A 25,688-nucleotide genomic window follows, 5' to 3' on the forward strand; every position below is an offset into this window, starting at 1 on the left:
ATGGTCTATTTATCTCTGCTTATGTATGTTAGGGCAATTAAAAAGAAGTTTGTTTAAATGATGGAATCTTTTGGAGGACAAAAAAGAACTGCAAAGCAGGTCTTGTTATTATTTAACAAATATTAATCGGGCTTACACAGAGGCCACTTGAGAAAAATTTATTATAAGAAATTTGTGACCAGTCATGCCATAGGAAGAGGAGAAAGCCGCAGGGCTGAAATGACAGTAAGGTTTGTGTATGCAGTACTCCTCTGGTAGTTAAATTGCAGGAATGTGACATTGATCTGAAATGAGAGCTGTTTGAAGTAGCAACTGTCAATCTCTGTAATCAAAGGATGGCCCAAAGTCTTACTCAATTAGCTGTTTTGGCACGACCTCTCAGTTTATAAAATCCTACCAACTCAAAAAAGAAATCTCTCCTCAAAAGGCTCTTCAAGAAGACTGCATGGTTTGAGGATAGGGAACAGTCATTCAGGACTCACTATTTTGTTGGGGATTTTTTTTTTTTTGCAAGACTGCAGCAATGCCTCATTTAACTGACTTCACTTTTTACAAGGTGAGCCAAATGTAGATTTAAGTATGGGTGAGTGAATGTCTGCTGCCATTGGTACTACTTGAAGTTGGTTGGATTATGCTTTTCTTTATACATTTATTTACCTTTTTGAATATGAAAGAGTAAATACACTGTCATATTATTTTTAGAGTGCATAGATGCTTGTAGGTTTGATTGTAATGTTCAGTGATTTCAACAGAGATCATTCTCAAATGAGAAGAGAAAAATGTGTAGCATGCTTTCAGTCTTTTCTCGACATCAAGTTTATCTTTTCTAATTCTATTTTTTCTTTGATAATTATTCAGAAGGTTTATTTGGCTGTATTAGGGGAAGATAATACACAAATAGGACATGCAAAGGGGCAAAAATGAAAAAAAATTAAAGTTAGTAAAAATGCTATCTAAGTGTTATTAAAGCTGAATTTATTGTTTTGAAGCTTTGAAAGTGAACTTATGGGGAAATGCTGGTACCAGTAGCTTGGAACTTGAGCAATTATTTCTATTCCTTTACAGGTACAAACACGCTTGGAAAATCAGTCTAGATACCACATACAGCAAAGCCAGAGGCACCAGGTGAAACAGTACCTGACCCTTGATACCAAGCTGTCCAGCCAGACGCTCTCCTTGTCCCACTCCCATACAATTCAGCCCACGGGAGTGACCTCCATTTTACGAAACGGACACATGCCTCCTGTCAGTGATATTGGCACACCAGAAAGCCCTGTCACCAAGCTACTGGCCCTTGGAGGAGAACATGAAAATGCGGTAAGGCCAGGCTGGCAAAGGAAATGGGAAACGGGCTTTGCGTGCTCCTACAAAAACATTACATGACCCATATTTTACTAGTAGCGGGCAAGAGATTACTTTCTTTACTTTCATGGGGTCTTTGGTTGCAGTGTTTGCTCCCTGAATCCTTTTGGAATATGTGGGTTATTGTCTTGAATTCCTGTGAATAGCTTATTGCATGATCAGGCTTTAAATTACTGCCAGTTAAGATGTACTGATGCATGATTTTTTACCTACATGCCATTTGTTGATGTGCATTTTTAAGTATACTTTGCAATGCAAAACTTGTCTTTCAGATGAGAGTTATTTCTGCCTAAGAGTATTATTCTAACTGCATAACAAAGTGCTGATTACCTTAAAGTTGTAACTGAAACAAACATTCATTTTTCAGTTAGCTGATATATCTGGGTTGTCTTAGATAAATTGGCTTAGATATGCTAACTTTAGTGCCATCATCAATTTTAATAGAGGTACAGCTATTATACTATGTCTGATTCTCAGCCAGTGTATTCTCAGATGTACATCATTATAGGCTTTAGTACTTCAATAGATTTCAAGAGAGAGTGCTTATTAGGTGAAAGGAGAATTCCTACAGAAATAAGAAATGGAGATGCCGTACCGTGTCTTTACTTTTAACAAAACAGAGGAATCCTACAAATGCACTATAACCCATATGAGCATTTGAACATTATGCAGCTAAGCATGAGGAAACTGAAAAAAAATAAACCAAACAGTTCCTGGAGAGCTCACCTGGGAGTCCTCCATTCCTTCTGCATTAATAACTGACATTTTACATCAGGTTTATGGATTACTGGAGCCACTAGACTGTAAAGATTGTTTTAGATACCCTTTTTGGAGATGTTTGTGGTCACCTCTGTTCTGGCAAGCACAGCATGCTGCAGTTGTTCTCAGGCACTTTGGGTGTCTGACCAGGAACGACTGGTGCCCTCCCTAATACCACTCTCTGTCCTCAAGAGAAGACAGCTGCTTGTAAACTACTCTCCTGAACTGTACCTGAAGATGACTAGGAGAGCGATAGTTGTCACAGGTCAAAGTCCTTGGAGTCATCACTCCAATAATTTGAACAATCCCACCCCAGAGTTTCAGGAAGATGACTGGTACAGTGTAATTTCCTAGCTGCAGGTGTGCCCAGTGGTTCAGTGCAGGCTGTAGATATATTGGTAAATAATACAGAGCCAACACGCAGGCTGGTGCACTGATCTGTGCATTCATGTTGTCTAATTGATGGCATTTCCCGGCATGCTTTTGGCCCAGACAGCACTTCCTAAATAAGTCTGGCCCCAACTCCTTGGACAGCACATCTGTTTTTTGGAGAGGGAGAAGAGTGCACATGTGAATTGTGCCAGGCCATGTGGCCTAAAAGTCTGTGTTGAAAGGTTCCTCACCTGTGTGATGCTTCCTTTCCTTGTATATGACCCTCTACATTTCCTTCAGCTACAGCTTTTCAGACAGCTCCCAAGAGATGCTTGAAAAGCATCAGGGCACAAGTCAATTGCTCCTGCAGACAATAGAGGTAACAGTGACAGATTCATCATGGACTCTTTCCCAAAGTTACTTTGTGAACAGACCCAGATTAAAATTACCATTGAAAACTCATGCTGTACCTTGTCCAAATCTATATATGTTGATATGCCTGCAAAGTATTCACTGTTTCATCCCAAGGAATTAATTAGTTTTTCCATCTGCTTCAGTAGCTTTTGATTCAGATTAGAACAAAAGTGAGACCAGAAGGCTGTCTGGTGAAGTATTCAATATAGTGACAAACACAACTCAGAGCTCTGCCTACTGAATCTTGAGAGCCGTGTGTAACACCAAATCTTGAGTAGCTCATGCTCTTGCAGAATGATGAGCTCCTCTCAGCCTTCCTGCACCAATGCAGCAATACACTATGGATATGATGCATTTGATGAAGGTGATAGATCACAGTTACAACTTAGCAATGAACTCCTACTATTGGATCTTGTTGTTACAATATGGGGTTAAAAAGGGGAATGGGCTGGGGTTTGGGGGGAAAGAGGTATTTTGCTAAACCACAAAAACTGTTTTCACAAGAAGCAAAAAATGTGAATATTGTGTAAGAGTGCTTGAATTATTTGAATTTTAAGATAAAAACTTGTGAAATTCAGTTTTACTGATATAAAAATATTCATGATTATTTAATCTGTATTTTCAATATAACATTGTTTCAATTATTATTTGTAATAATTGGTCTTAACGTATTATTTTCTCAGATGGAAGAAGTGATTGAAGACATTATCAATATGGAATCAAGTTTTAATGATGAAGGGATAGGTTGTTCTGAAACTCCTCTACTCATGCAAAGAACTGTAAGTATTTTTTTGAATTTCATCTTGCTCTTTATAACAGAGAATTTCATTGACTAATTCAAGCACACATCACACTTCAGAGGCTAAAGCAGTACTATCAGTGTACTATTCTCCTTTCTCTTCAAGTGCTTGTCTTTTTGTCAAGAAATGTTACAGGAAAGTGTTCAAATGTAGTGGGACACAGCTGTTTTAGCTGGTCTGAAGAGCATTTGGGGTTCTAGCCCATCACCACGTCTGGTGCATAAGCCATTGGATGTAGTAATTCCTACAGAAGGCTATGAAGGCAAGAAGTCTAGAAGGCCTCTTAAAGTCTTAGAGATCCTTGTACTTCAGCTGAAAGAGTTAAAGCTTCCCCATGTAATAGTTTCTACAGTACAGTAGTTTTTCCTTATGCTGAGTCAAGGGTGGACTCTGTTTCTTGACTTTCATAAAGGCAAGTTGAACTTAGCTGAATAATTTTGAGAATAAAGAAACATCACTTTCAGATTAAATGTTTTGTAGGAATAATTGTAAGAAACTGTTATAAATTTGTAATCTCTTTTTTAAAGAAATGACAGAGGATTAACAAAGGCTACTTACATTTCCATATATGTTACACATTTGAAGAGGAAGGATGGACATATTCTGGATACAACAAAGCACAGAGCATTGCTGTTTGTGAAAATAACACCTATCAATAATGTAATGCATTAGGATTTATAGAAGGGATGTTCTTTGTTCTTTCAAACCTGACTTATCTTGTCAACATTTTTTCACAGATTTTGCCTATTAGGCCTCAAAATGGGTGCTGATAAAGGGAAAATTTATTCTGGCCAAAGCAGAAGGATGTTCACAGGCTTTGGCAGTGTACAAAATTCATTTGGGAATACAGAGTCAGGTGGTTGCTCTTAATCACTCACTTGAGGAACATCATTTTCTGACTATAGAACATCACTGGCTACAAAAATACATTAGGAGAGAAGTTCTTTGTGCCTCTGTGTTGCCCATGACAGGGTCCAGTATTACTGGCAGTTAAAAGTTCCATGAATACTTGACATTTGCATGCCAGTACAGAACTAATACAGTCTGTCTGATTTATACATATCCTAGTACAGCGTATAGCAAAGAAATTCTCCCTGGGGAGCGAATTAATATTTTGGACAAAATTAACATGAGGCAGGGGAGGATCCTTTCAGGTGTGCTACCATGGGATGGTGATGAGAGGCATGAATTCTGGGTTTTGGATTAGACTCATATTCCCTCAAAACCTTTTCAAATGGGATGATGTTAATCTATGCTAATTCCAGCCTCATTAGCCTTCATCTTCAGCCATGAAGGACATACCTCTCTAAAATGTATTGAATACCTTATTCTTGATGAGCAAGGAAATATGCAGAGGCTTATAGGCATAGCTAGTATCTTACTTGCAAAAATTTGAGACTCCTGCAGTGCCTGTGGGCCATGTAATTGTATTTAGAGTTTTGTTGATGCTGAGGAAATCATTGGGCTGCTAGGTAAGCCAGGGAATAACATGTATTTCCAAAGCTCTCTGTGCAATAAAATAGAAAAACAAAGCCTACTTTCAACAAGGTATGTAAACTGCATCAGTGTGGCAGCAATCAAGCAGTGTCTCTCCTATCTTCTCTTTTGGCAGTTTGTACTTCAAAAATAAATGAAAAAAATAAGCAGATGGAGGTGGTACAAGGCACTTAGCTTGTCACTCGGGGTTTTATAGCATCTTTCAGGCAATATCCTAAACCTGTCTTCAAAATTTTGGTCATAAACTGTGCAAAAGAGAAAGATAGAGAGGCAGATAGAAAATACATGGTTTAGAACTGGTGTTTCATCATCACATTAAAAGTAATGGCAGTTTGTTTATCTGACTCAAAAATGTATGCATTAAATAGAACAGTGTTGGATGAGGAGACATGATCATGAAGAGAGGAGGAGCAGGGTTTGAGCTGTACTTAAACAAATTTGTATTACTTCTTATGCACTTCTGCATAAGGTCTTTGGCTATGGTGGCTATCACTGACATCTGGTGACCAATGATAGGACCCGAGGGAATGGCAGGAAGATGTGCCAGGGGAAGTTTATGTTGGATATTAGGAAACGTTTCTTCACCCAGAGATCAGTGGAGCACAGGAACAGACTCCTTGGGGAAGTACTCATGGCACCAAGCATTGCAATATTCAAGAAGCATTTGGACAATACTGTCAGACACATGGTATGAATGTTGGGGTTGCCTATGCAGGGACAGTAGATGGACTAGACGATCCTTGTGGGTCTCTTCCAGGTCAGGACATTCTATGATTCTATGATTCTGAGTTGCCCATATGCCTGGCTGATCTCCTGTTTGCTTCCTCCTTACACTTCTCCAGTATAATGTGCTTAAATTTTTAGAATTGCCTCCTAGATTTTTCCCTTCTTGGCATTGTCCTGAATTTGTTCAAAACGTGCAAAGTAGTCTCTCTAAAATGATACAAAAGTTTAAGCCTCCTGGTTTTCTGAATATGGAATTTTTCAGCAAAACTGTTTCTTGAACAAGCTAAATTCATGATGTCATCTTCTTTTCTCGTTATTCTCAATAGATAGTGGCTGACATTAGAGACTTCGCAGTGCTACCTGTTGTGTGTTGCAGTGAATTAATGTTTGTTTTATGTAGATGCACCCATGTACTGTTTTAATGTCACATTAAATGGGGACATTGAATTCTATGAGGCCACTCATGTGAGTAATTGCTTAGAGGCTCATTGTATGACCCTGAATTAATGAATTATAGTCATGTATTTGTAGAATCAGAGAAGTGAAAGCAAGAATATCCTTCCATCTCTCATGAAAATTGTTACAGCATCTGAAGAGTGGGTTGCCTGACTTTTATTATGTTTGGACCCAAATTAATAAATCTATAAAATTCTCAGGGTTTGGGTTGCAACTTATGTTAAATTAGGGAATTCTTTGACTGCATTTCTATTGCTCTTAACAGTATCTTAATGGTAAAAACCTACTTTTTACAATTATTTTTGAGAAGGTGAGTTTAAATACAAGAATAGGTCTTCCCTATATGCAAGAAGTCTTCATTATCCTGCAGGTATTTGTAAGCTTAGTTATATCTCTGTCCAGAAAACATAGCTGAAATCGAATCATAACTATTCTTATGAACTGTCACTTGATGAAAATTGTTCACCATGGAGAAGGTAGGAATTAATAAAGAAAACCTGAAGATGACACAAATGTAAAGTAATTTTTCATGGTCATAATAATTTAGTCTTGTAAACTTTACTAACAGACAGCAACATAATTATCTATATTGTAAGAAATCAGTTTGTTCTGAGTACGTTATTAGGAGCAACAGGTTTCATCCTGACCCTTTAGAAACCATTAAAATAATGAAACAAAGAATATATGAGTGAGTAGGGCCTAAATAATATATGCCAGATATGGTGACAGACATATGAAAAAAAAAGGGAGGGAGAACACACCTGGGGGTGCTAAGGGAGATACAGGCACTCTGGAGCTAGCTACTCCAGTTACCAGGCAATTGGGAATGAACTCTGTTCCCTCTAAGAGGGCTGAAGGCTCGGCAGCTCAGCTGAAGTGCATTTACACCAATGTACGCAGCATGGGGAATAAGAAGGAAGAGCTGGAAGCTCTTGTAGGGCAAGGAGCCTATGATGTCATTGCCATCACAGAAATGTGGTGGGACGACTCATATAACTGGAGTGCAGCTATGGTGGGGTACAAACTCTTCAGGTGGGATAGGAAGGGCAGGAGAGGAGGTGGGGTAGCCCTCTTTGTAAGGGAGGACTTGGACACTGTTGAGATGGATTGTGGCGATGAGGAGATTGAGTGCCTGTGGGTTAAAGTCAGAAGAGCCCATAAGAAGGTAGATTTTATGATGGGAGTCTGTTACAGACCACCCAGCCAAGGAGAAGCAGCTGATGAGCTCTTCTATAAACAGCTGGGGTTAATCTCTAGATCAATGCCTCTTGTTCATGTGGGAGGCTTCAATCTTTCTGATATCTGCTGGAAGTACAATAGAGCAGAAAGGAAGCAGTCTAGGAGGTTCCTGGAGTGCATGGAAGACAACTTCCTTGCACAGTTGGTGAATGAACCAACAAGGGAGGGTGCCCTCCTGGACCTGCTGTTTGTGAACAGAGAGGGCCTTGTGGGGGATGTGGCAGTAGATGGATGCCTAGGACAAAGTGATCATGAGATGATAGGGTTTTCTGTTCTAGGTGAAGTGAAGAGGGTGGTTAGTAGGACAGTAGCATTAAATTTCCAGAGGGCAGACTCTGAACTCTTCAGAAGGCTGGTTGGCAAAGTCTCAAGGGAGACAGCACTTAAGGGCAAGGGAGCCCATGAGGGCTGGGAGCTCTTCAAAAAGGAAATCCTAGCAGCTCAGGAGAAAGCCATCCCCATGTTCCGGAAAAAAAGCCGGCAGGGGAGAAAACCAGCTTGGTTGAACAGAGAGATATTGAGTGACATCAAGAAGAAGAGAAACGTTTATGGGCTCTGGAAGAGGGGACAGGCCTCTTGGGTGGACTACAGGAGGGAAGTGAGATTGTGTAGAGAAAAAATCAGAAGGGCTAAGGCTCAACTAGAAATCAGATTGGCAAAGTCTGTGAAAGAAAACAAAAAATCCTTCTATAAATATATAAATGCTAAAAGGAGGACTAGGGAGACCATACAGTCCCTATTGGATGCAGAAGGAACAACAGTGACAGGGGATGAGGAAAAGACTGAGGTACTTAATGCCTTCTTTGCCTCAGTCTTTAATTGTAAAGAAAGTTGTTCCGTCTGTGTACAAACCCAGGAGTTAAAAGAGCAAAATGAGGCTCCCATGATCCAAGAGGAGGTGGTCAGAGCCTTGCTAGCCCGACTAGACATCCACAAGTCTATGGGGCCGGATGGGATTCACCCTAGGGTATTGAAGGAGCTGGCGGATGTGCTGGCCAAACCCCTTTCCATCATCTTCCAACAGTCCTGGAAGACTGGGGAAGTCCCACTGGACTGGAGGCTGGCTGATGTTGTGCCCATCTACAAGAAGGGTCGCAGGGAGGATCCAGAAAACTACAGGCCTGTCAGTCTGACCTCAGTGCCAGGGAAAGTCATGGAACAGGTGATCTTGAGTGCTATCATGAAGCACATGCAAGAGAACCAGGTGGTCAGGCCCAGTCAACATGGGTTCACAAAAGGCAGGTCTTGCCAAACTAACCCGATCGCCTTCTATGACAAAGTGACTCGGCTGCTGGATGAGGGAAAGGCTGTGGATGTGGTCTTCCTGGACTTCAGCAAAGCCTTTGACACAGTTTCTCACAGCATTCTGCTTGAGAAACTGTCAGCCTCTAGCCTGGACAGGTGCACACTCTCCTGGGTGGAAAACTGGTTGGATGGCCGGGCCCAGAGAGTGGTGGGAAATGGTGTGAAATCCAGCTGGAGGCCAGTGACAAGTGGGGTTCCCCAGGGCTCAGTGCTGGGTCCAGCCCTGTTCAATGTCTTTATCAATGACCTGGATGAAGGCATCGAGTGCACCCTTAGCAAGTTTGTGGATGATACTAAGCTGGGTGGAAGTGTCGATCTGCTGGAGGGTAGGGAAGCTCTGCAAAGGATCCGAACAGGCTGGACTGCTGGGCAGAGTCCAATGACATGAGGTTTAACAAGGCCAAATGCCGGGTCCTGCACTTGGGGCACAACAACCCTGTGCAGTGCTACAGACTAGGAGAAGTCTGGCTAGAAAGCTGCCTGGAGGAGAGGGACCTGGGGGTGTTGGTTGACAGCTGACTGAACATGAGCCAGCAGTGTGCCCAGGTGGCCAAGAAGGCCAATGGCATCTTGGCTTGTATCAGAAATGGCGTGACCAGCAGGTCCAGGAAGGTTATTCTCCCTCTGTACTTGGCACTGGTGAGACTGCACCTCGAATACTGTGTTCAGTTCTGGGCCCCTCACCACAAGAAGGATGTTGAGCGAGTCCAGAGAAGAGCAACGAAGCTGGTGAGGGGGCTGGAGAGCAGGTCTTACGAGGAGTGGCTGAGGGAGCTGGGGTTGTTTAGCCTGGAGAAGAGGAGGCTGAGGGGAGACCTCATTGCTCTCTACAACTACCTGAAAGGAGGTTGTAGAGAGGAGGGTGCTGGCTTCTTCTCCCAAGTGATGGGGGTCAGGACAAGAGGCAATGGCCTCAAGCTCCGCCAGGGGAGATTTAGGCTGGACATTAGGAAAAAATTTTTCACAGAAAGGGTCATTGGGCACTGGAACAGGCTGCCCAGGGAGGTGGTTGAGTCACCTTCCCTGGAGGTGTTTAAGGCACGGGTGGACGAGGTGCTGAGGGGCATGGTTTAGTGTTTGATAGGAATGGTTTGACTCGATGATCCGGTGGGTCTCTTCCAACCTGGTTATTCTATGATTCTATGATTCTATGAAAAGTAAACATTTTTCATTTTAATCAGACTTCCATTCTTATTCAAAATCCCCACAGTCTACTCAACATTCTTTAATGAATTTAAAGCTTATTAACTTCCAGATGCTCAAGATATAGGAAATGGAGATGTGCAGGTCTGTTAACGTAAAGCATATATGACACCATCATTAAAAGTTTGGGGCAAATTCTGAAAAGCTATGGTCTATGTTACTTTTAATATCTTAAAAAGAGAAGTACAAGAAACATGCTGTATCAAGGGATATGTGGAGACCACTAGTCACAGTAAAGAGAGCCAGAAAAGAGCAGAGTTAAAAATTAGCACCTCTGCATTTTTCATGGTTGGATTTGACAGCGTGTGACCTAGTGAACCTCTACTTATTACCAAATGTTGTTTTGTTTTGCCAATACCTATGTACAGCCCTAGGACTCACCAGAAAACTCAGTAATATAACAAATACAACAGACATCTCTGAAAACATTTAGCCTTTTACCAGTACTTTAATTCAGAAATAAATGCTGTAACAGAGATAATTACTGCACAGCTACTGGGATAACGTCCTCTTTTTAAAATGCACTCCACTAAAACTTACATCAAAAACATTAGGAGCTTGAGCATCTTGGAATGTTAATAAAGTGACATGATATTAATCTTCTGCAGTGGCATGGGCTTCTCTTGCACTGTGCTGGGTGGGACAGGCCAGAAAATAATTTAATTTTGTGAATATCTCCAAAGATTCAACGTTGTCTTTGGTGCAGAAGAAAACAAGAGCTTTCAGAAGCATTCTTGAAGCAGCCCAGGTAGAGAAGCTCTGCAGCAATTAGGTGACTGGTGGTGAAAGCTAAGCAGTAGTGCTTGAATGCTTGGATTACCATAAAACTGGACTTCAAAAAAAAGCCTGCAGTGGCTCAACTGTTGATCTGTTGAATCAGATCGGCTCATTGTTTCTGGAGTAGTGGGTACTGAATGACCAAACAAAATGGAGCAGCTATTTTCAGATTACTTGGGAGAAAATAGAAAGCTTCTCCATAGAAAATTTTTTCGTTAATATTTTTCCATGTCTGGTAGTAAATAGAGCCAAGAAAAAATGTTTTAATGTTGATTTATTCATAACTTCTAAGAAATATTTTCTTTAATTATTCCCCTGGATGACCTTACCCTGAAAGCAATAGCTTCTAGCCAAAACAAAGCACAGATTTTATTATTATATATGGATAAATATAAGTACGATCTGAAGAATTAATCTCATTCAGGTTAGTCCTAGACAAAGCTGGAACAAATAGCTGTTAAAACATGTTCTTTAAAAAAAAATCTGCAAAAGTTTCCAAAATTATTCTTTCCTTTAAAGGAAAGAAATACTTAAAGATTTGAAACAGCATTACTTCCTTCAACAACTCCAGCACTAACTGTGTACTGAAATCATTGTGGTGACAAATGGTGTTTTGAAGTTCACATCACCTTAGAGGTTGAGATCCATCACAAACAATGAATCTGTTGTTGGTAACTTTATCTGTCTGTGAACCTAACAAATTTTCTTCATTCCTTCTTTGAATCTAACTGGATGTCTGTGCTATTTATGCGCTGGGAAAAGAAGTAAAAATATTAATATTGCTGTTTGTGCCATTTTAATGAAATGGTAGCACATCTGAATTGAAACTTGGTTTAAATTACTAGTTAATCAGAGAATACTTACATAACATTAAAACATCATATTGAATAATAGTCTATTATAATTTGTTATGAATAGAAGCACCAGCTAAGGGGCAGCAGATCCCACAGAAGCCAATACCAGTCATCTCCTGGGTGGGTGATGTGGGAAGAAACAGAACAGCACAGATCTGGCTTGCCTGGTACTTCTCCCTTTGAATAAGTTTTCCTATGGCTCACTTGTAATTGGTCAACTCCTTTGGTATTTGGAAAAAATCTTCTGTTGTGCAGGCACGGACTTGAGGTTGAACCAGGACAGGACAGGACAGATGTTTTCCTTCTTTAATTTCTATGACTGTTAGCTACAACTGGTATAAAGTTCTGATTTAAACTGTTAACTCTGCATTTGAATTTATGGAAACACTTTTGATAAAAGCACATTGCAGTCTGTCTACAAAATCCCTCTGCAGTTACAAGGTGTTTGAGGCCACAGTTCCTCATCATGGCATTAATAATTTGTATTTGTACTAATTATTTTTCAAATACTGACGGTTACCATCTGGATGGATTAAAAAAATTCTGCCTGTCCCGTTCCCAGAAATCATACAGAAAAAAACATTTGAGTAGGTATTCTCCAAAGTATTTTATTCAATAATTGCTGTGATTATTCAATCATGAAGTAAAACCAGGTTTCCATTAGAGCTGTACGTAGTATTGCTGATCTTGGCAGCCCCCTGCTGCATAATCATGAGTATTTTTTATTTAGTGAATACTGATGCCACTTGGCAACCTTTATAAGGTTTTAAAATCTACTAAAGTTCAAAAGCTTTTTAGAGAAAGAGCCACAGTAAACATTAACAACCTCGTTTGCTTAGGTTGGGTAACTTGAAAGGCTGCATAACATCAATGAAAATGCTTTGTCAATCACATTCTACACTAGATTAGTCTTTAAGTCCAAGGAAGAATCAAAGTTCACCTAAGTATACAAACTTCTGTCTCGCACTCTGTAGTATTGTTTCCAAGTTTAATGAAAAAGAAAAATGAAGGAGAAAGAACTGACAGTAGCTATTGAGGAAATAATAGACTCAAAAATAAAACTGGTGAGCAAATATTTTCTTTGTTTTTCTTCAGTATTATAAAGATGTTACATAGGAAATTCTGTCTTTCGTCTGCAGAAAATTAACAATGAAATGCACAAACTGAAAGCTCTTCAGGCATGTTTTCTGCAGCTGGAGTTGTCTTTTGCTGTCATTGCCACTGCTATTTGAAATGTCATACAGGTGCCAAATGAAGGTTTGCTTTCAGTATTTCACACAATACAGTAGTTTGGTCTTAAATGAGTTGTGTTCGGTGCTCTTGCACACTTTAAGTTCCAAATAGTATGAGTGTCTGCAATTTACCTCATGCTATAGAAAAGTTCTTCACAGCATAGAACATACAATACTTTGGATGAGAAGAACTGTAGTCCACTTTTACATCGCTGCAGCACTCAAATGCTGTGCAAACTGCCCAAATAGCTAAGCACTGCCTCAAACGTTATTAACAGCACAATGTCTAATAACCCATCTCTATTTTGGCAGCAGACCTCCCAAGCTGAAGGGAGCTGGATAACTCAAGCTTCATTCAACTGGACTATTTTTTTTCATAATTACAAAATGAAGGAAAAGTTACTCTTTGCTCTTTGATTTTCTCTTACAGAAAGGTAGAGAGACATATATGGAAGTATTATTCTAAAATATACAGTTGTTTTTACATTTACAAACAAGCTGCCCAGGGAGGTGGTTGAGTCACCTTCCCTGGAGGTGTTTAAGGGATGGGTGGATGAGGTGCTGAGGGGCATGGTCTAGTGATTGATGGGAATGGTTGGACTCGATGATCTGGCGGGTCTTTTCCAACCTGGTGATTCTGTGATTCTGTGAAACATGGTATTCATCTCAGACCTTTACACATGTCGAACAGAGGTAAGAGAAAAGGATAGATAAGGCAAGTTTCCAATTCTATTATGTACTCCTCACTAAATCTAAGCTCCTGTGCAGCAGCATATGCAAGCAAATTCCTGCTGCTTGGGGCCATGAGGCAGATTCTGTCTTATTCCAAAGCCCTGATGTCCAGCTTCTGCTGTATGTCTTGTGGTGCTGTCTGTATACAGCAATGCAAGAACTGAAGTCCTTAGCAAATGACAGAAAATAGAGAAGGCTACATTAATCTCCTTGGGTTCTGTAAAGTACAGGTTATGATAAGTTCTGGAGTTACTGTCAATGACATTTACATGGGTTGAATGAGCTTGTGAGCTCAAAGACAACAACAGCAGCCACTTATTACGTTCTCCAGGCGCAGACAAGCTTCTCACTGCAAAATAAAGTTAAGTTGTGGAAAACATGAAGATTTGAAGGTCATTATGAGAAATAAACTCCTGAAAGATATCATTACTCTTCTTAGTACCTCCTTCTTAGCCAAGACCCCCTGTGACCCTTACTATATGTGTACAGTAGTTCATGAACTAGTTAAGTATGTATTTATATTTACACCATAAATAAACATTTGTGAATATATCCAAAATGAGCCACTACAGAAAGGAATTCTAACCAAAATGAAACATTGCATGTTACATGTTGATCCATCTGTACATGCTAATTCACAGAAATCAGTAAGTAGATCACTGTAATATATTTATATACTTAGATGATATGTGAAATGTAAAAGGATATAATATAAATCATATAACATATAAACAAAATGCATAATATAAATGTTGGTAATAGAGATGTTAGAATCTATATTCAAGAGAAAATGCCCCATATTCTAATCCTGAAAAAAACAAACCTGCTTTTCACTTTTTTGTGGTTTTGTAGTGATGTTTGTTCATTGTTTTTAGAGGAAGAATTTGAATGATTTAGGATATTCATTTACATATGGCAGCCAGACAAATAGAAGTAGTTAAATGGAACCAGTAATTAGTGCATTAGTTGGTGTTACTAGTGAAATAATCCAAGTAAAACAGCTAATACAGCTGTCATTTAATTGTCATCTTTGGGTTTCAAACCGTCAAGGTTGGTGGGGCAGGATTTCTGTGACATTTGATTGCCAGCTGCAAGCTGTATGATGACAGTATCATAATATCACTTCACTTTTGGTCCGTGTCTGTGATGTTAGTTTTGTAAGCAGAAAGTGAAGAACTCCTAAAAACACATAATTAAGAGATAATAAGTGAAAGAACAGAACTCTCCTGAAAAAGTCTGTATGTCCTGAAAATTCCTTTGCTTGGTCATATTTGATCAGACATTTATCTAGACAATGGACTTCTCTGTATGTGATCAGTACAGGAATATATTGTAACTGGGAATATGAAGAAAATTCATTTTTCTCTGATGAATAATGAACCAGCTTGATGATCATTATTTGAAGATAAAAAATGAACCCATTTTCATGCATAATATATAATATATAATACAATGTATCTGAACATTAAGTCCCTGGTTGAGGAGTGTGTAATTATGAGCCATGTTAAAGATAAATATAGAAGGAGATATGATTTGTTCAAAGGAAAACAAGTATGAAAAGGGAAGCATTTGCTTTTTTGCCTGTTTCTTTAGATAATAAAAAGAACAGGAAAATTTAGTTATTAAGTATTACTGAAGACCATCTATTTTCAAATAGAAGTATTTTGTATTACAATTAGAAAAAGATTTTAAACTTTAAGCTGTGAGTGGGATCTTCTTGTTCTAGACTAAAAAAGCAGTATACTACAACTTTTTTGACAGTTGACTGTAAACACATCCTTACAAAGGGAAAAGATATCACAGCTTATGTTGTTCAACTCTGTACTACAGCAAATGCAAAAGAAAGCCAGAGGTTGAACATGTCTTCTGAGTACCAGACTCATACTGAACCACAAGATTATTCATCCTGTCTGTGATACCTTTAAATTAGATGTTAAGTAACAGTTTACTAAAATGCACATTGAAGATACAAGAATTAACCCAGTTTTCACCTTGTCAAAAACTCGTAACAGCCAGTATACGAGATATTACTATTTAAAAAATGGGTTTACAATGGCTGGTTTACTAAACACTCATTGATCAATTCACTATTTGGCCAAATTAATTTTGAAATTCATCTGTGATCTTGAAAGACTGAAAAATAGGATTCTTTTTTGCCTGAATAAACAGGAAATGTATGACCAGAAATTAAGTATGTGTTTTTTATGTTTTGTATCCCGGTAACACAAGTACTGAACAAACTTTTACTTAATGTGTAAAATTAACTGTGGACACAGTTTTAAATTTAGATTTCTACATTTGGGATGAACATATGGGATAAAATCTATATTCTAAATGTATAAAGTATATATTGAAAAATCCCTGCTTTGATTTTTTAAGAAACATGACTAAGGAAGAACCACATTGAAATGGATGGATGCCAAAGTTATTTTTGCAGCTAAGAAGGAGAAATAGTCTCATTTTACGAAACTGTTCTTTGAAGTGATGCTATTAATTAGGTTGATGAGAACATGATTTAAGTGGGACATATTTGGGGGAGAAGGAAAGAATAAAATGTTGCACTAATATTTCACATGTGAACACTTTATTCTAGATGCAACTACTTGTTTTTACTCAGCATCAAAAGAAATTTTCTCTGGCAGATAGAGTACTGAACCTTTCAGCTTAGGAAGCTATGTAGTTTTTTCTTGTGAAAAGTAAAGCAGCATGTATTATGCTTCACTGTTGAGTTTACCCAGTTGGTAGGTGCAGTACAAATCCAATTGATCCTCAAAATTGTCTGTCCTGCACATCAACTTCTCTGAATATATGCCATACTTCTATTACTGCAGGAAACACTGACATGTAGACACACTTGATAAGTTGCATGTCTGCACTTATTAACCTCAGAAAAGAGGGTAGCAAAGGAAGTTTCTGCTAGCAGAACCATGCCTGCAGCTTGCTTCCCACCTGTTCTCTTTGTCATGGGCTCTTAAGAGCTGTGCAGAATGAAGACCTCTGTTAGAGGCAGTGTGGTCCTGAACCATGTATTTTCTGGGGACATCCTGACCCTTCTGAGCATACACTTAATCTTGTTACTTTGACTGTGAGGAAATAAGACCCAGGGAGAAATGATAAGAGGAAATAAGCCTTTGGTAACAGGACAGTCCATTCTATTGCCTGTTCCCAGGTCCCTCAAGGGAAAGCAGACTGGCTGATGAATTATTTTCACCTGTCAGGACAGTCCAGAAAAACTTCTCTTATTCCAGGCTTTAGCCATTTTAGGTAACTGCACTTTAAAAATGTACATCCCCTCCATCACCCCCATGACAATTGTCATCCTTTTGGATGTATGGACAGTTGATTGCTACTGGAATTTGTCTTTCTACCTAGTAGTAGAAATCCAGGTTTTGTTGATTGTAGCCTTCTAATATGGATGCATATTAGTAGAAACTAACACAGATTGTATAGAAAGTAACTGAACAGGATTCTTTTCAGGTTAGGGGACAAGCTAAAGAGATGATAAAGATTTTTTTAAAAGAGAAGGTATTAATGAAGTGCCCAAAGAATCGATCCTGAGCTTCAGTTTATTTAATATTTTTGTGGGTGACCTTGGGACAAAAAATACATTTATGCTGCTCAAATTTTCCGAGGTAGCAAAAGAAGAAAGCATTTCCAATACAAAGGAGGATAAGGATATCACAGAGAAAAAATTATAAGACTGGGATGACAGAACAGTATAAATGGAAGGAATGTAATAGTACTGAGTGCAAGGTCATTCATTTAAATACTAATAACAGGAATGTCTGCAGTAAGCTGAGAGCTCATTAACTGGAGATGACAGAGAAAGATCTGGTTACATTAGTTGCTCAGAGGATCACTATAAGCCATCAAAGTGATGAGGCTGCAAAAATGAGATAAATATGATCTTATGATCCAACACAAGTGAGATTTCCAAGAGACACAAGGAAATATCCACTGTGGAATTCACTAGGTACAAAACTTTTAGAATGCTGTAGACAAATAATGGTGTCCACCCTTCAGAAAAATTAATTCAAAGCAGGAAAGGCAGAAAGACCTGTTAAGGCATATCATAGCATGGGAAGTCTGGCTACAGAACCATGGTCTATTCAACTTAGCAAACCACAAGCTTAAGGGAGCTACGGTCACTCACACTGTCACATGGGGATGTTAAACAATGAGCTATAAAAGTTAAAGGAACACACACAGAAATTTGCCTAGGAATGGAAGTACAAGCTGAGTGTTCTAACAGTAATTTGAGATCATTCAATTTTTGGAACACACTCCAAATAAAAATACCGGAGATGTGAAACCTAATTGATTTTAGACAGAGCATTACTGATTTATGGAAAGGATTATGTGATAATACGTTAAATGAAACAAATATGCAGGAAATATTTTCTAGTTCAGACTGGACTTTACCACATTCAGCAGAATTTTTAAATTAAGAAAAATATAACAGACTTCAGAAGAGGGTTGGGCTGTTATTTTCGAGGTGTGCAACATTGACTTTGATAGAGCATATTTTTGTGGGGCACTCTTGAGGGCAAAGAGGCCCTTCAAAGGGATCTAGACAAATTGGAGAGCTAGGCAATCGCTAAATGCATGAAGTTTAACAAGGGCAAGTGCTGGATTTTGCATCTGGGATGTGGCAACACTGTATGTACAAATAGACTGGGAAGTAAGACACTGGAGAAAAGCCTTGTGGAAAGGGATCTGGGGGTTCTGGTCAACAGCAAGTCAAACATGAGCCAGCAGTGTGCCTTGGTAACCAAGAGAGCCAAGTATATCCTGGGGTTCATCAAGCACAGCACTGCTAGCTGTTCAAGGGAGGTGATTGTCCTGTTCTGCTCTGCACTGGCACAGCCCCAACTTGAGTACTGCGTACACTATATAAAGGTTGTCAAGCCACTGGAGAGAGTCCAGAGAAGGGCCACAATGTTGGTGAAGGGTTTAGAAGGGAAGTCATATGAGGAGCGGCTGAAGTCACTTGGCCTTTCAGCCTGGAGAAGAGGAGACTGATGGGGGACCTCATAGCAGTTCCTCACAAGGGAAGGAGGACGAGCAGGCACTGATCTCTTCTATCTGCTGACCAATGAGAAGACCTGAGGGAATGACAAAAGACATGCCAGGGGAGGTTTAGGATACATATTAGGAAAGGATTCATTACACAGAGGGTAGTGGAGCACTGGCACGTACTCCTCAGGGAAGTAGTCATGGACCCAAACCTGACAACATTCAAGAAGCATTTGGACAATGCCCTCAGACACTTGATGTGAATTTGGGGGTTGGGATGGGAATTGGACTCTATGATCCTTGTGGGTCCCTTCCAACTCAGGCTGTTCTATGAATTTATGACTCTCTGATTCTGCATTATGCAAAGGTAAGTCAACATGGGAAAATACATAAACAGTATGTGGTCATGTAAGTGAACACTATCGTGACATGGAGCTGTCTAGGGACTACAAGTGAACAGGCACAGACAACTTGTATTCATAAATTTTATTATCATATTAAGAATCTTCATTCATTCCTGGAAGATATAGAAATCCTATTTGGTTTAAGTCTTCCTTGAAATTACATATTTACCAGTAGCTGCATGGTAGGGGATTTGGAATACCACAGTATCTCCCTTAAATGAGGCAATGGTTTTCCTGGATTAGTAAGGTTTTCCTTAAAAAAAAGCACGACCTGCTATTACAGACTGCAAACCATGATCACAGTTGTCCATTGCTAGACATCCGTGCAAGTAACAAACCCTTAATATTTACCTTACAATCCTTCCTTGCATAGCAGTTCAGATCCACGTATTGAAGACAACAAGCTATTCTGGATGAGGTCTTTACAGTACTTGTCTTGGGCACTTGCAGTAAGCACAAGGTCACAGGCTTTTGCAGGGGGCTGCTGAGCTCAAAATACGCACTCACTCAGGTACTTCAGCAGAAGTTTGCTTTTATAATTGGTCTAAGCTTCAAAGTTAAGCATCTTTAAGGACTGAGCCCCCTGAATGGAAATTCTCATGTTCCAGTCTTTGCACACAGTCATTGAAGATCCCATGACACTTCATACAAAAGCAAGAACGTTAACCCCAGTGTCCTTGCCAAATGATAACTTTGTTAATTACAGTCTGCTTTTTTTAATTCTCCTTGCAGTTTTAATTAGATGTGGTATTATTCTCTTCCTGTACCACATTGTCAATGGTTATTTGACACACCATTTGCTGTGTTAAAGTTGTTAATCTTTCATCCAAAGCTGGCTGCATTTTAGAAGCAGGAAAAATGGCTAATTACATACTGCTATTTTTACAATGTATGGGCTCATTCTTTATGAGCCACTTGCATCTAAATTTTAAAACACACATGCATAAATATATGTATCGTGATTGGAAATGTTGGGAATTATGGGGCTTACCAGGACTTCTTGGAACAACACAGGTGTGAATCAATACAGCTCACAACACCTGCAGGATTATTTCCTGGGACATATGAATTTTCATTCCCAAAGTGTGTTTCCACATCTCTAATCTGAAAGTAAGAACATGCTTTTTACTCAGTATAATCAGCTGGAGTTTTAAAGTGCTTTGGGATTCATCAGGTTTGACAGTGCTATTTAATTGTAAGATCATCATTGTACTTGTATCACGTATTATGGCATTGCAAATGATTTGCACTTTTAGTAAGACTGAATTGGATTTTTGTAAGATTATGTCAATGTATATATTTATTGTAGAACTGGAAACCATTTGAAGCCTTGGTATTGCAAAAACTTTACCTGGTTACACAACATAGTAAGAAATAAATTACATAATGGTGTATGGAGTTTTAGTGCGTATCCAAACAAGTAGATGTATTTTGACAAACAATTTTTTTAATATATTGAGATGTATATTTTAATTTTGTAATTTACTAATCAGGTATGTCACAGGTGTCTACATTTTTAAAAAGGCATCCTGTTTTGACAGATGAAAAAAGTGACTTTCCTCATGTTGTATAAAAATGGGCCAATTTCTATTTTAATATTGTTCTTGGTGTTCAGTAACATTAGTGAGGAAGTTCCTTGGGATTTTCCATGCTTGAATTCAGATAGAGAGTTTCAACAAAATAGTCTAATACATTTTTGACCTTGTATCTTTAAAACTCACCCTTAATCAGAAATGGGAATATTTGTCAAGAAAGATCCAATCTGGTTTGCATATTTTTTTCCTTGATTTTTGAAATAAGAATTCATTTGGAAATTTCGTATCAGGAGCACGGTGAGGTTTCATAAAGAAAGGTACCTGGGGAAAGCCTGCTACAGTCACACCAGGCTTCCTTTGGATAAGAAGAAACAGGGGTGATTCAGTTCACCCTAATTGTCCAAGACAGGTCAGATTAATCACTTCTTATTTCCTCTCCTGATCCTGTATCCCGGCATTTTGAGTTATTCATAGCAGACTTTCCCACGTGTTACCAGTTCTTTAGGAACACAGCCACTGTCAGGTAGTCTAATTTACTGGTGCCTTATGTCCATTTTGCCCCACTACAAGTGTGAAAACGCTGTGCTAGCTAACAGAGAATAAGATAGTGTCAAAAGGAGATCACTAGTGGCTTTATCCACAGAGAAGCCACTTACCTGCTGTAGTGTCCATTACAATGTACCTGAGATTTCTGCGAAATATACAGGAAGAAAGAGGCAGTTGATAGTGTGATTGGTACAACTCCTTTTGTACTGAGCGGGCTCACCCAGACAAATCTCGAAGGGAGAGTGCAAATCTAAGTCTGGAAGAGATGCAGATATGAAGAAAAGAGTGTGTCCTTTTATGGCCAGATGGGTACACTGTTTTCTGTTATCTAATCTAGTGCACTGACTGAGACAATGACAGATTTAAGGATGGTCAAACCTACCATTCTCTATTCCTCTAGGATACCCTACATGTGGATTATTAAAAATGGTCATATTTGTCAAACCTGTGAATGTTTCAATAAGGAAGACAGATTCTGCAGTCCAGAAATTAGTGCTTTCATATAGGTAAATAAGCAAGAATTTTGTAGGCTCTCTCTGTGAGCACAGTTGAATAGGATTATTCTCTGATGTCCAAATTCTGGAGAATAATTTAGGACAGTTAATATTAGATCAAAGTTTCTCTTCAATGGCATGGCAGAAAGTTGGGTTTGACATTGTAGTGATTAACACACATGTGAATCATTCCAATTAGTAAGGTTAAAGGATTGTAGCCATCAGTAGATGAATTGCTTGGGTTTGGGTTTAATTTTCATCATCTCCACATGGCATTATGACTCTGCTTTCCTAATGACTGATAAAAATTGTAAAATGATGAAAGGAAAAATGCTGGGGACAATTTGTGTGAAACAAAGATGATGTGGGACATTTAGGAAAATATTTCATGCCTTTCACTGCTCGATGGAAGCATTAGTGCAACCAGACATAAACGACAGACAGATATTCGCTTGCAGCCCTGGCTACATGAGATGACACTGCTCTGGCAGTTGTGCTGATGGAAGGAGGTGTATGAACTCTTATCACTGCAGACACTGGCAGCTGAGTTAGGTTGAAGTGCTTTCATCAACTGTGTAATCAAATTCAGCTGAAATGCCTACCTTTGGCTTTAAGTTAAATTTGCTCACCCTCTTTTGAACCCTCACATGCTTCTGAACTTTCAGGTGTGTTGATATTATTTTTTCATTACCAGCTAAGCTGGCCATTTCTTTTGGATTTGTACCTTGTTGTTTGAACTAATGCTTTTGAGAACAGACAATAGATACATAACAGTATTTTGAGGATAAAGATGAACATTTAATGCGTTTGTGTCAAGCTGTGGTTTACAGTTCTGCTTTTTTCATGAATGGTATTGGCAATCTTATAAATTCAAAAGATTACCACAAATTTCACATAAATAATTGAAATCCTATACACAGCAATGTGCAATATGTAAAATATGCTACATACACATGTCTCATTTTTTAGATTATTTATTAGATTATGTTATTTTCAGTGATTATTTTGCTAGTATTTCACAGAAACAGTAGCCTAAACCACATAATAGGCTTATCCAAACTCCAATGGAATAATGTAGGAGTCACATTGACTCTCAGTTTTTTATATCAGCACTAAATATGAAAATTATGTTTTCATATCATTTCAATAAGCCAAATTCATTTACATGAGTGTAGGAAGTCATTAAATACCTTTCTAAATCTAATATGAGTTCACTCTTGTAATATGGTTGTACTATTCTTGGAACAAAGAAAATGCAAAGTTAAAGCTGCAGTGAATTCTGTAATACTTGTCAGTTTACCATTCAGGAATGAAACAAAGGTGCTTAGTGTGTGAATGCATTTAGTGTTCAAATCTTGCATATTAAACATAGCATGTTCTTGAGTAATACTCAGCTGAATTCCAAACATTCTTTAAAAAAGTATTTTCATTGAGAGATCAAATATGTAAAGAGGTTTTCAAAACTGACTTGGTGTTGTTATTTCTAATGATACTTAAGAATTGTCAGTTCTCCTAAGTAATAAACCTCTACCGATTACTTTTAAAATGAGCATGTTATTTATATGTATTCAAAAGGCATGCTAATTGTTTCATTTAATTGTGGGCTGCAGAACTAGGAGAATTTAATACAGACTAGGTACTCGGATAATTTAGTGAAGTTATTGGCTAATTTAATAAAATCATGTGAAAATAAAACTTACAATTTTAGATTTAATATAAAAATATAGCAAGCACTTCCGTGGAACAATTTCACACTGAGCAAGTCATGCGGAAATTCTTTCATAGAATCATTTAGGTTGGAAAGGACTTTTAAGATTATTGAGTCCAACAATTAACCTAACACTGCCTAGTCCACTGCTAAGCCATGTCTCTAAGCACCACATGCACACATCTTTTAAACAACTCCAGGGATGGTGACTCAAACACTTTCCTGCGTAAGAGTCTCCACCAGAAAAGAAATTATCAGAATCTGAAAACAATTGTTTGCCAGCAGACCTATGTTTAGTACCTTAGTGACCTGCTTGAAAAACTCCAGTGTGTTTCAGAATCCATGGGTGCATGGATCTGTAAAAAGATGTTTTCTTGCCCATAAGAAGCAATTTTCTTAAGTAACTCCTAAGTTCTAGTCATGATTTTCTATCTCAGTCCAGCAGTTTTACTCCCGATTTTCCTCATTTTTCACCCATTTTTTCCTCCTTTTCACTTTTTTGGCCAAAGTGTGTCCAAACTCAATGTCTAAGTCCTGTATATTGGCCTTGAAAGAAAAAAAATTATCTGCACAAACTTTGTAGGCATGATAAAATGAAAAAAATAAAAGTGTTGCTCCTATTACCTTAGAAGGCAATAAGAGTGCAAATCTTTTTTGGACACTTCTTATGTTTTCACGTGAACGTACATATACAATAACAACCAGTGCCGAAAGGTTGGTTAAAAGGACATAAAAACTGAGCAAAGTTTCAACTGTTCTTTTATAAGCTTCTATATATTTTGCTGTTATTATAGATACATAAAATTATTCGAGTAAGAGCAATACTTGGGTAATTATCTGGAATCCATAGAAACACACTTTAGCCTTACTTATCTTCAAGGGCATTCTATAGGTTTATTTAAATAATGTTATATTACAGTTTGTAAAGTAATGAGGATTATGGTATACATGGTCATATATGTTATGCTTGTGAAAACCATTATGTTATCTGGTCTATTCTGACAACAGCACAGTTCCTTTCCTTAAAGCATATTCTCTGACGTCCTGTCCACTCTAATTTTAACAGTTCTGTATAACTGGGTCACTGAATCTTTATGCTGCCAAACCAGGCACAATAGGAAGTATCAATTCAGAGTTTAGTGATGTGGTTAAAAAATCACTGGGGAGTAGGTCAAAACCAGCAAGGTAATTTTTACTTTCAGCCTATTTCAGGGTTGAAGTGCAGTTGTGGTAATCTTGTTATTGGGAAATGCTTTACAGAAGTTACTAAAAACCAGGCACTGGGGCCATATCCTGCCATCATTCTGCATCTGGAACCCACACTAATGGCACCTCGAAAGCTGCGCATGGAACAGCGACAGGCTGTGATGCTTCACTTTCAATTTTACGTAATAATACACAATGGCAAACTTTCCCTTTAGACGCGTATACATGGATCCTTCTAAAGCGTGTTAGACTCTTATTCAAAGAAGTTTGTTCTTTGAATTATGGGATGTTTTTTAAATTTTTTTAAAGTGTTTAACTTATTTTAATACTGTTTTTTTTCTTATTTTTTTCTACCCTTACCTGTCAAGCTATCTAGCAGCATTTTGGACATATATAACAGTGACCAGGGAATGGCACCAGCTAATATGGGTCTCACAAATGCTTCTTGCCCAGCTAATCTACCAGTAAAAAAGGAACTCACAGGTAAAGAAACTCTGAGACTTTAGTTTTAATTTCAGAAATGTTCCTGTTTCTCTTAACAGTTGGATAAATCTTACCCATGAAGTAGATGTCCTTATTTAAATTACTGAGATATTTTCAGCTTGTAGTTTAATTTAAGAAAAGTAACAAGGACCAAGGAGAAATGTTTTTTTTCTGTTCTCCTCTTTAGCAGTTCAGAAACCATGTTTGCTCCCTGGTTTTTTTGAGCATCATGCTCCTAATAAACCTAATTATTTTAGGAAACACAGGTTCTTCCACAGTTTGGCTCCTGATCAATGGTATAAATAATCAACCATTAAATTTGTTCCAGGGTAGGACAAATGGTTCTTTTAAAGCCTTACAATAAGGCTATTCAAGGTAAATCTATATTAGTAGATTAACAACTTTAAAAGTTACATTCAATTAATCCAAAGAATGCTAATGACCATGTACAGTTTATTAGCGTCACTCAGAGGAAACAGTGAGTTTGTTCAATATCTCACAAATCTGATTAACTCTTGCATTATGGGATATACAAATTCATATTCACCTTAGTGTATTGTAAGTTTTA

The 25,688-nt window shown here is 38.3% G+C and overlaps 1 protein-coding gene across 4 annotated transcripts in view; it reads left to right on the top strand.

Annotated features, from left to right (window-relative positions):
* The window catches only part of TFEC (transcription factor EC), a 135,822-nt gene that overhangs the window by 93,970 nt on the left and 16,164 nt on the right, over nt 1-25,688 (top strand). For all 4 annotated transcript variants that reach the window (XM_069851006.1, XM_069851009.1, XM_069851014.1 and 1 more), the window contains 3 exons: nt 1,066-1,317; nt 3,591-3,686; nt 25,006-25,120. In XM_069851006.1, the coding sequence (XP_069707107.1) occupies nt 1,066-1,317; nt 3,591-3,686; nt 25,006-25,120 (463 nt within the window). The remainder of the gene's footprint in view (nt 1-1,065; nt 1,318-3,590; nt 3,687-25,005; nt 25,121-25,688) is intronic.

This window comes from Phaenicophaeus curvirostris, chromosome 1 (assembly GCF_032191515.1).
Source record: "Phaenicophaeus curvirostris isolate KB17595 chromosome 1, BPBGC_Pcur_1.0, whole genome shotgun sequence".
Classification (NCBI taxonomy): domain Eukaryota; kingdom Metazoa; phylum Chordata; class Aves; order Cuculiformes; family Cuculidae; genus Phaenicophaeus; species Phaenicophaeus curvirostris.